The sequence below is a fragment of the Colius striatus genome, chromosome 5, assembly GCF_028858725.1.
Source record: "Colius striatus isolate bColStr4 chromosome 5, bColStr4.1.hap1, whole genome shotgun sequence".
Lineage (NCBI taxonomy): Eukaryota > Metazoa > Chordata > Aves > Coliiformes > Coliidae > Colius > Colius striatus.
Genome location: NC_084763.1, coordinates 28682276 through 28694781, shown reverse-complemented (window position 1 = coordinate 28694781; position 12506 = coordinate 28682276). Strand labels below are relative to the sequence as shown.

Here is a 12506-nt window from a genome sequence, read left to right as displayed (position 1 = left end):
AACGTTGTCCTGGCCCTCATTCCCAACCTAAAAAGGAAAATGGAGGAATATGGTTTCTTTTTCATTTTGCACCGCAGAACTTGCCACATTTCTTCATGGTGGAAGCCTGAGAAAAGATACACAGTGCTGAGAAAAGATGGAATTACCACCTGATTTTTGATATAAAAACTGTGTCATAATAGTGTCAAGCTCACCCTTTTATGAATACGTATTCCATGATGTTTAAATCATACATTATCTCTGGCACCATTAAAAAAATATTTTAAAAATATTGCTTTTATACTCATATCAAGGCCTAATTCATAACAACCACAGAGAATTATCTCTCCCACTATCCTGTGGCAAAGAAATGCAGTTACCAGATATTTACAGAAAACCTACAAGAACTGTGGAAAGTATATAGTGACTTTTTCTCCCAATATCCTTCCATCATCACAAAATAAGCCACTTATGCCTTCCTGGGTTAGATGTTGAACCCAGATCATGGAGTTTAATTCCTCACCTACATCAATGAGCCATATTCTACTTCCACTACATCATATTCCCACTCTGGAGCAAATCCTGCAGCAGTTCTAATGACCCAAAAAATCCATGGTTAATCACTTTGTTTGCCATTTAACCTGTTGGCGGATTTGTTATTTCCATCATTCTTAACAACTGCTGGCATTTCATATATTTGGAATGTCTATTCACCTGTAAATGTCTTTTGGATATAACTAAAATCAAGTAAAAACTCTGGTGGATTTCCTCTCATTTCCATCTTCTGAGCTTTTCAGGTAACAGATTTATCAGTCACTTCTTATCTCACAGCCTCTAAAGTGAAAGTGGAAGGGGTTTGTGACACCTGTATGTGCCACAATAAATTTAACAGACTAAATGAGTCAACCTCGTGTCAGGACATTACTCTTGCCAGTATACAAGAAATCAGCCCTTCAAACAAAGGGAATTTATTATGAACAATAACAACCTGAAAACAATACAAGCAATCTCCTATGATTTTCTGGGACCTTAGCCCACTCCATGTTAGGAAGTCTCTTTGGAACTGAGGTAGTTTTCAGGTAAACATTCTCAAACAAAATGTACACTTAGATATCAGAAGGAATGGTAACACTTTTATTTGCTTAGATTGACTGCTATCTTCCACAAATTCAGTGTCCACTCTGAAAACTAAATGATACATAGTCAAGGACTATATCTCTTATTTCTGAAAAGATAAAAGATACAGTTATAAAAACAAGCATATAGAAATAACAAACATTGTAGTTTATTTACAGTAGATTTGGAAGCCAGGGAATGAATCATAATCACATGAACTCTCTATTTATTTTCAATTCATGTTATGCTGTCTGCAGGTATTAGACTAGAATCCATCAGAAGATAGAACAGAAAATATAACAACCAGCTATTGGTTTTACTATTTTTGTGAGGCAAACAGAGTCAGCATTTTAATATCCTGCTCTCCCAAGACTATTTTAAAAATAAGAAAAAACAACTGACAGAATGGAAAAAAATGTTTTCTCTAAAATTCACAAGATGATAATATTTTTCTCTTAATCACTGTGATCAACACAAGCTGTGACAAGAAAAAGAGCAGAGCCTACTTGACAGTTCTCAAAGTTTTCTATCTTTCACTAGGGTGGAATTAAATTTGTTTCATGCTGGATTATCAAAATGGTACTGAATATCTAGTCAGGTAAACTGTGGCACTTTCCCACATGCAAGGTCAAACCTAAAAAAACACCACCATCCAACCCTCTTGCCCTGTCCCACAGATGGAGCATCTGGCATGTAAAAAAAAAAAAAAAACCCAAACCAAACCACATTGTCATATTCTATGTTTTTAGGAAAATAGAGATCTTCCTGAAAATAAAACCTGGTGTCTCTGACCATGTTCCTAATAACACAAGTTATACTTCAGTTTATTATCATGAATTTTCCATAAACCTCAAGTCCTCTAAATCTAAAATTATTTGAATATACTATCAATTTTTAATACAAAATCTACTTAACAAGTCCATTCTAATATACTGACTTCAGAGAAGTACATTATAAAATGTAGATGAAAGGAACACTTCAAAGGCAGAAATAGGTCACATAAATAAAGATAGCACAATCATATGATTCCAATACACCTCCAAAAATGAGCAGTAAATGTGGATGAACAGACTTTGAGCTCTGCTGTCTTTTCCTTTAGCAATCTTGCAAGTCTGAACTTATCTCCTCACTCAACAGTGAACACAGCATTGCACTGATGTCCAAAATGATAACATATTAGGATTATTATTGCAGAATATGTATATAATATGTTATTAGCAGAATGAACAGGACTGGGTTTTACTGATGCTTATTCCAATTGTTTTAATGGCATGAACACTGAGATACTACCAGCTCCAATTTATCTACTCTGGCTCCTTATAAAAGGATAAACTACCTGCATGTGCACTATTGACCCAGAAAATCCTCTGTGCTCTCTCTGAAGTCTACAGTTAACTCACAGATCCTGTGCTAGTCCTTGACCACTGGGAAGGACCACCACAAGTCCTGCTGCATGGCTGCACTGACCTCATGACCTCATAATTGATCCAAGTTGAATTGTTTAAGAAAGAAACCAAACTCCACCCTCCTCTTTAACATGGATTTTTTTTTCAGTGATCTTATGCACACAGTCTCTGTGTAGGAGAATTTTTCCAGAACTGAGTGATGAACTGCAGCATGGTTTAGGAAAGAGCAGACAGAAACTTTCTAAGTCAGCTGTGCTACTGAAGAAACTCCTCTGTGAAAATGTAACAAAAGATATTTACTGTGAGAAGAGGCAGAAGCAACATAAGTCATAGCTAGGAGAAATATCCTTTAAAAAAATATCTACAGAACAGGAAATAAGAAGTTCACAAAGCCTCTGGTTACTGGAAATCTTAGAAAGAAAACCTCCTCAGCACCCTCAGCTGAGACACTTTGCCACAGATCTAAGGCACGGCTTTTTGAAGGACAAGGCTGAAGTGAGTTTTCAGGGTTGTTTCTTTATCCTCTCACCTTTCAGAAGCAGACTTGGCCAAAAGGTCAGTCCTACAGGGTGCGAGATATAGAGAAGTTTGAAGTCTATTGCTCCAGAATGCACCTGTAGAAGAAGGCTTATTTCTCACCTACCATAAATAGATTCAGAATTATTGAGAGACACATGATTAACTCAAAATTTTATGTAGGAGCTGGGGAATTTGCTGAGGATATACTTATCAACTGAGGTCTATTTTATGCACCTCTGCACGTAACTCAAACCATCAGCTCATATTGGCTCGGCCTTTCGCTGACAGGGACCATGTCACGTATCCCACAGGGTAGTTGGAAGCCGTCAGCAGACAATGGGGGTGAGCAGCTGACAGGGGCGGCTACAGCCCTGGCAGAACAATGCAGCTGCTGCGGAGGTTGGCCCTGCTGAAGGAAACTCACTTCTCCCAGGTTGTCTAAGGGGAGAAACGCTGAAGCAATGGAAATTCCCCAGCAGTAAAGGAGAACAAAAGAAGAGGTGTTGGAAGCTGTGTTAAAAGAGACAGGCTCTCTAAACCTGCTGGCTGCCAGACTTGGACAGCTTCTTCCAGGGCCTGAAAAATGAGAGGAGGGTCCCCTGGCTGACACAAAACCACATTGCTCTGCAGGATGCAATCTCCCAAGAAGCTTGGATTTAAAGGTGCTCCCTTACACAGAGGACCAGAGTTTTACAGTTTCCCACTGTAAAACCATTGGGGAATAGGGTTGAGAGCACAACCACTGTCAAGGGCCTGTCTCAGGCTGAGGGTGCCCCTGGACCTGGAAGAGCCCTCCACAGAAAAGCCACGAAACCCCCTCCACTGCCCTGCAGCCAGGATCTCGACTCTGCACAAGCATTTCCCTTGTTTTTTACATGAATCTGGAAGTCTCTAGATTTCCTACCCTGATTAGAAGGTGTGGCTGCTGAAGAAATTAAGTTTATAGAGCCTCCAAATTCCTTACTGCCATTGTCACATGTCTGCAAGAGGAGTATGCTCAAGCCCAGGGCATGGGAAGGGGTGTACTGCACCATGTCTAGGGCTAAGCACTGCTCTGTGACTGCTGGATCCCCCTCTCTAGCAGGAGTAACTCTGCAAGGACTCTGCACCTGGAGAGGAAACTTGAGGAGCAATCCATATATGCTAGATTAAAATATTTGGTAAAAAATGCCTCAAACCCATACATAGTCTTCCCTGAAAAAAAAAAAAACAAACCAAAATCTGTGATTTCACAGCTTACTTTTCCTAGTGGTACAGTCACATGGGCTGTTTTTACTAAAAACAAAGGGAAAAGTTACCTAGATTTATAAATTTGTTAAAATGCCAGGACAAAAAGCAGTGGCTAAGTAAGCATTCCCATTGACTGCCATGCCTTTTAGATCAGGCCCAGAAGAATGCTGGAGTAAGTGGTGAAACATTTTATTTTCTAACCTTTTAGTGGTTACTGCAAACAATGGAAAACACAAGCACATACTTAGAATAACTCTATCCTTTGCAAAACGAGATCACACCTAAAAATACTTCCTCTTGTAGAACTTCAATTTATAATAACAGTTATTACACATATATAGGGAAGAGGAAAAAAAAACAAACAAAAAACAACTTGGGTAGAAAATTTATACTATATAGTAGATTTTCTGCTACAGATGAAACTTTAAAATCTGTAATGATTCAGACAATTTATTCAAATAGCAGAATAGACAATCCAATATTGCATGGACAACATGAAATAAGGTATTTAAAAGCCAAGGGTTATCAGATTATTGCTTGGAGACAGGAAAAGCTAAGTGATGACAATGATTCTTTGTATCAAAATTGTATCAAGTATTAAGAAACAACTGGAAAATGTATCTGAATTTTAGTTTTCCAGTTTGAAACAATTTGTGGTATTATTTACTTCCCCATGCATAAGCCCACACAGTTTGAATTTCCTGGGATACACATGTGCTATTAATTTTTTAACTTTGCGCTGAATCACTAGGCCTTATCACTTTCTAGTGTAAGGGTGTGTTTTGTCTGCTTGTACCAGAGTCTGTTCCAGTGCCCCGGCTTCACAAAGTGCAAAGGTATTTTTCAGGAGTTTCCATTTTACTTTTTAAACCATCTCCTACACTTAAATTTCCTTAGCAACGTCCGAAGCAGATGACTTTTGCAGCTGTGTTGCCATGCTACAGATTTCATCTTTGCTTGACCAGAGAAAAGTGTTCATTAAGCTAAAATCTCCATTTAGAGTTATTTTCTCTAATGTTTCATCAGTTCCCTGCTGAATAGCATAATATTTCTGTAAGAATACTTCTGAAGAACATTCCTGTAATATGAAGAAGAGTAAATCAACATTTATAGAAAAGCTCAGCTCAGCACTAACCTTCTTAAGACAAGAGCAGTATTTTCTTATGCAGTTCCCTCAACTCCATGACATACAGCCCAGTTTGGTTCGGATTTAAATTTTTAATACTAGTTTTACTGCTGGTGAGATTCATTTCAAAGTGTGCAATCCCCTCAAAACACAGAAAAAGAGACAAATGCAAAGTTTCTGCAAGATCAGAACTACACACAATTGCTCTAGAGAGCACATAGCTGACTCTTCTCTCTTCGCCGCCGGTCGGAATTTTACCACTGACTGGAGTGAAAGCACAGCCAGGCTAGTGATTTTCTAACACTTGAAGCCAATTATTTTTATTTTAAAATGCAGGAATAGTCTCCCACCCTGGTCCAGTTCTCAGCCTGAGGCTGTAAGCCCTGCCAGCACTGTTAATGTCATTGTTTGTGAAGCATATTCCCAGTCTCGCGTACACCCACACAGGACTCCCAGCTCCCGGCTGCGATGTTCCCCCTGTTGCATTGTTCCAGCCCCCCTGCTTCCTTGCCTCCTGTCCCACTGTTGTCCCCCTGCACCCACCCTGTATTGTTCTCACATCATTCCCACCTGGGAGGGACCCTTCCTCCTTCCCAGTCTCCTTCCCAGTCCCCACAGCAGCTCAGGCTCCTTTCTTACCTACTTCCATACAATCCGCTGACCTATTGGCATCAAATCATTTTCCCTTTCTGACAGTGCTCTACATAAACTATCATTACTGATCCCACAGCTTTTGTAAGCTGTGGGCGCTCTGCCTCGACAAGCCCAGTCCAGTCTCTTAAACAACCAGAAGATTCTTATTTCATTGCTTCGGACTTTGGATTAGGCCCAAAATTAGGATCAATAGAAAACATCATTGCATTTTCACATAGTGTATAAAAGGCTAGAGAAAAATACGTTGTCACTACAGAAGAGAATTATGTAATAAGAACAACACATTGGGATTGATATTAGCACATCTTCACAACATATACGTACAGAAATGACACAAATAAATAAAAGTTAAACCCTTTTGAAACTGTTCTTTTCTCTTTCATGTACAAAAGCAAGTACAGTTAAAAATTACTTCTAAAAAAAACACATGTCAAAGTTCACATTTAGGTAATCAAGTGTTACTTGCAGACAGGATTTCTAAAATATCTTATTCATACATGTATATCTATGTCCATACATATATAAAGTATAGACATTGTTATGTATTTAACAGTGAAACAATTATAGAGTGTTTAAAAACACACAGAAACGGATGAAATTAGCTTGATGTACTATCATTATTTTGGCCACCTTGCTTTTTATGGATCTTGATTTTGTACATGGAAAAAGTACTTTCGATGAAAGTATAGTATTCTATATGAAAAATACTGTGCTGTATTTTTCATATAGACATACAGGGAGACTAATCCTAAAATTTTACACACTGCCTTTTTTCCCCTATGATACTTCACTTCCACTGTAGAGTAGTGCTTTCAAAATTATACTCCCTCTTTTCATAAAATCGTATTTATTATACAGAGTATGATATATAAACTGTTTTTCATGCTTTAAAAGTGAGTCTTCACTCTTGTGAAGAAGAGCTGCTATATGTTTAGAGTAGACTAAGTATAGAAACAAAACCAAATACTTCATTTTATTAATAAATAAATAATATCATTTTTGTCTTTTACATGAGAAACTTGTTAACTCTTACCATGGCTTATGCGATGAAAACAGTAGTATGCAAAGTCCACTCCCAGAAGTGTCAAATACCATGTCCATGGTGAGTCCCAGGGCAGTTCAAAGAGTCTGTAGTTATTCCATATGTAGATATAACTTATTAAATCAACACTTCTGAATAAAACACTGAAAGAGAGGTCCAAAAAGTTTTATCAATAATTTTGTGAAGTTTAATCACAAAAACTTTTTCTATGTATTTTACTGTATCTTTAACATTTATCAGATGGGAGTCTTTTTGTAACACACAAAAGTAGTTTCCAAGTTCTGCAGCCTTTGTCAAGTAATACTGTTACTGACTTCACTGAAACCAGTGCTTAAGGTCCAAAAAGTTTTTAAAAACAGTCCTCATCCACTCACCACCCACGTCATGGTTTTAGGCATGCTCCTACGCTCTGCAGGTGCCATGCTGGTCCTGTTTTCCCAAATCTCATCTTTGAAAGTCATTCATCTCTGCTAACTCACAACTCAGAAGCTACTGAATTATATCAGCAATTATGCTCAAACACTAATATACGACATTAAAATACCCTGACAACTTCCATTGTATGGAACATCAATATATGTACTGCAATGTAATGTATTTTCATTGTATGGAAAATTTAGGACTGGAGAGAACTGAACTGGGGAAGACACTGAAAAGCAGCAATCAAAAAAATAGGGAGAAGACCCTAATTGTAGCCAAGCCACAAATATATTTTTTATATACAAGTAGATTAAATGCACTTCAGTTTAGGGCCTAAGAGTCAGAAATAAAACTATCATCGGCATCATTTATCTACACACAGAAGAAAACTAATCTAGTTCTCAGATGTTTTGCTATTGGTATAATTTTCAGGAGGATGGCAGAATTATCAGTAGAATACCACCATGATGTAAAGTTGTGTAAGATTTTATAATCTATAAATCATATTAATGTTTGAAGGAAGCCTGAGGGATTCAAAATCAGGGATCTTCAAACAGATTCCAAAGGGCACAGCTGCAAGATACTATCTGAATAGAGATAGTAACAAACTACGTGTAGGTGTAACAGCCTTCCAAAAACTCAGTTAAAAGACTGTCATTGACCAACATCTTCCTTTCACTTTAGTCTCACCTAAAACTTTACCTTACATTGAAATCAGTTAAAAGAGTCTCCACGGGTCTCTGTCCATGTCTGCTCACTCTTGTCTCAGTGCCACTTCTCAATAGTACTTCTTCCCAAACTCTGCCTTCTTTTTCCCCCTTTTTTGTTTTTCAGCTAGATTGTTTTTTATATAGTTTACAGCACGGACCCAAAAAAATACTTGAATCAACAAAACTAAAAAAAGGATACAATACTTCTTTTCCTCTAAAGTCTTGTTTCACACCCCTGGAAAACATCCCTGTAAACAGCCTGGCCATGTCCTCTTCTTTTGGGTAGCTACACTGAAATACAAGGAAATCTCAGCAAATTCAGATGTTTCAGCTTGTGATGTATCCCGCATGCAATGGTGAACTTTTTGGTCTCCTCCATTCGGAGAAGAAAAAAAAAGTTCTATTCAGAGCTTTTATACATCTGGCATTAGCACCTCTTCTCATAACAGTGTTTTGAATAGGACTAGAAGGAAACATCTTGAGCTTCTATACTGCTAGTTTCTTTACTTACAAGGAACAAATTCAGTTGAAAATCCTAAGGTCCCAATATTAGTCTGCAAGCAGAAGAGCATCATATCCACCATTTTATCCCAAAAAGCTGAAGCATTACGAGGAGCTGTTGCTCAGGAAGAAAAGAACAGTATCTTTTCCACAGCCAGCTGTCACACCATCCCTGCAACTCACTCCTTCCTCTACTAAAATCATCCCCGTTTTTCTCTTTGACAAAATAAAAACACAACAAAACCCATGAAGTTTAATTTCACCACCTGGCAGATGAAGAATTTCTCTGGACCACCAATGACAGGTGTATCTACCACTTCAAAATAACTTTAGCTATGCCCAGAAGTTGTACCATACACACCTGGAACATGTTTCATTTTCATAAGAGCTGTGTTCTATAAATATTTTTAAGAAGATTGTGTGTGTCCAACCAGATTTTTGCAAGTCACCTCATGCAGCATCTGTAAAGTTCAGTATAAATTCTCAATCGCTCTCACAACAGGTCAGAAGGGAGCTGATATTATTCAAACACAAAGAAATGGGTATTTCTTAACATCTTTTCAATGACCAGGAAATTTAAAACACCTCTCGCAACACAGAGTATCAGTTATTATTAGGTACTGTTTTCTTACTTTATTGTTTTGCTTTTATTAACATATAATGCCTTTGCAGTACATCCAAAGATATGTGAACCAGTACATTTCCTCCATTTTGAGCAGTTTTCAGTATTTCACCCTTGAGTCCTTTTGTGTTTTCTTTTTTTCCACAGGCTGTAGCCAAGGTGTAAAATTTGAGCTAACCTTGCAACACATTTTTTATATATATGTAATTTGCTGTACATTCTTTCCTGCATGCTTGAATCATAATTCTGCAGCACATAATACTAGCTGATTACTGTAATTAATTTAGAGCAATCCATCATACGACTATGCAATGCTGGAGAAAGAAGAGTTGCTTAGCTAAGTATTTTTTTTAAATGTATAGCATGAAAGGTAGGAAAGTCCAGAGTTTTCATTCACTTAAGATTCTGAAAGTTCACTTGGAGTTTTAAAGGTTTATACTGTCCTTTTTTTTCTCCTTCAAGTTCCATTTTCACTTCTTGAAAATACTGAATTTAAGAATACTTTTTCCTCATTTAAATGTCAGGTTTTAACCATAAATATGACAGAAGCAGATAGTCAGGACCTTTGTCATCTAGTCCAATTCTATGCACACGGAGTCACAAATGCTAGAAGAGACAGATTGTACAGAAAACTATTACATACATTGCATAGATTTATCTTCTTTGATTTTGAATATTTCTGCTGAAAGTACTCTAATTACATGCAAAGTATACACTTAGGAAACTTTTGACTTTGAGAGAAAATTCTCATCTCCTTATTTCTAAAGTTCATACATACTTTATTCAAAGGTGATAACACTTCTTTTAATAAACCACTTCCTTCTTCTTCCACTGGGTCAGAAATCATTTCCTTTAATTAAAAAAATCCAAGTTTGAAATTCTGGCAGATGAACTTTTCATGTGGAAATAAAGATCTGTCTATTTGTGAAGATGCCTACAGGACAATGAAGGAGAGAAAAGGTGGAGGAAATCCAATTGGAAGAGCAGGCAGTTGCCCATTTCAAATAATGAAAGGTCCTGTTCTGCTTCCTCTAACTCATAAATCAGTCCTAGACCTTGGAATCAAAGTTTTAGGAAACTTCCACAGTGCCCAGGACAGTCACCAAAAGGAAAAAGGGTCAGAGGTAGTAACTGTTGTCTTTCTTCCCAGCATGGATGAAGATCCACCGATTGAAAGTGAAGACCCCAAGGAAACTGCCTCGGCTCTTGTCACTACTGCAGTCATCACCTCGTGTCACAGTGGGAATAATACTGGAGCCCCTAAACTAAGAACACAACTCCACAGCTGGAGTACAAAAGCTTGCGTCTCAAGGGCTCTGATGGACTTGAAACCCTGGCGGTCAGACAGAGGGAATCGTGTTAAGATACTCCGGTCACAAGGTTATATTATCACTAAAAATAGTGAGATATTACTAATACAGTTCTCCTGGGTTAAACAAATTCAGTTTTCCTAGCTTGATCCAAACTACATGACTGTAAAGTTTCAAAATGTCAAACAAAGGCAGTTTCGCCTCAATAATCTGAAATTATTTAGACCATGTATGCAACAGCAGGATATATGAATAATTAAATGCTCTGTAAGCCTTTGTTTCAGAGTGGATTGCATAAGGATTTCCATTTCCAAGTAGACTCATAGAGCTTTCTTTTTCACATGAAAAACTGTATCCAGTCACAATTGAAATAAACATTTTGATAGCATGATTTCAGTAAAGAGGAGAAAGGTGGTGGAGTTAGAGAAGCCTTGATAAAAGGTCCATTTGCAAAACAAAGCAAACGTCCTGCAACTGAAATCCCTTTTTACTTCCTGTACAGGTGCCAGGTCTTGAACAGACACCCACTTTATTACCTTGTCAGCTGACTTATTAGGGTTGACACAAATCAAGCTCAAATACGCCTGACATACCCCAGTCAAAGCTTTTTTCACGCTTTAGCTCAAAGCCAAACTTTCCACAAGGTGCAGGGAAAGGGAGAGGGAGCTGTGGGAGTTCTATTCCCTGTTTTCTATCATCAAGATGAATACGATCCTCTCCCATTCTTAATATGCAAAACCAGTCATGAAATAACCTAAGGCTAAAAAAATAATTCACCAAAATGATACAGCTGGGAAATGATTATCAGACTCTGGAAAGCACTTGATTACAGGAAATAGCACCTACGTTTTGAGAAAATGTCCCACCAGACACAAATGCTGAATCAAAGCCTCTCCTCTTCCTCAGTATTCCTTTCTTCTCTAGCATTTTAGCCAAAATAATGCAAATTCCCAGTTTTCCTCAAGGAGAAAAAACCCTATTGAATGCAAAATGAAGTAAAACGGAAGTGGGTTTGGTATCTCTATTAGCTGTATTGTGTGGAGGATTGCATACCAGTTTGACTGACAGACATGACCTTTTCTTCACCAAATCTTCTCCTGTTGCACTTCACTAATATTAATTACAGTAGTGAGTGGAATTAAACATGAAAAAAAAGGTTTGGGAAGGAAAACAAAAAGTGAAACAATGACTTTTGTTAAGTCCAAGTCCTATCTATACAATTCAAGTCACTTGTCGTTAACCTTTACTGTTTCATAAATAAACAAGCAATGAATTAACAATGTTGCACAGCTTAAATATTTTCATAAAGACTGCCATTGCCTTTAGTGATATAATGCACAGTAGCAACACACTTTGCCCTGTTCATGCAAGGTCTTCTGGTAAATTTTATTACATGTGATCTTTAAAAGGTTACAAACCTTAGTTTAAAAATCTCAGTACACATGAGCTTCTGGCACTGTAGCTTACTCTTCTTCCTTTATGAGAATGCAAGCTATATTTCTTTAGACCTACTTATACCTACCCAGCACACTAGCCACTAAATTCTGTTCCAGTGAATTCTGGACACACTATATCAAGAGATTCTAGAACATCATTTTATGCAAGGCAAAAGACCTGAACACTCAATATTCATATAACAGCACCATATAAATGTAATACAAATGCTTCTTTAGTACCTTTTCCCAACAGAGTATCTGATTTTGAGATCACTCCTACTTGTTTGCTCCACTGAATCTGCTCCACTGTAACTTGAATTACAGTTTAAATTAGATTAAGAACAAGACTGTAATATTCTCATAGGTCACAGGTAAAAAGTAGTAAGGAGGAAAGAGAAAATAGTATTATTCTATTTGACTCTGATTAGTAGTTCT

At 37.5% G+C, this 12506-nt stretch overlaps 1 protein-coding gene across 1 annotated transcript in view; it reads right to left on the bottom strand.

The window, feature by feature from the left end:
• AGMO (alkylglycerol monooxygenase) overlaps positions 1-12506 on the bottom strand; it is a 192557-nt gene that overhangs the window by 165622 nt on the left and 14429 nt on the right. The window contains exon 3 of the mRNA XM_061997405.1: positions 7064-7215. Coding sequence (XP_061853389.1) covers positions 7064-7215 — 152 coding nt within the window. The remainder of the gene's footprint in view (positions 1-7063; positions 7216-12506) is intronic.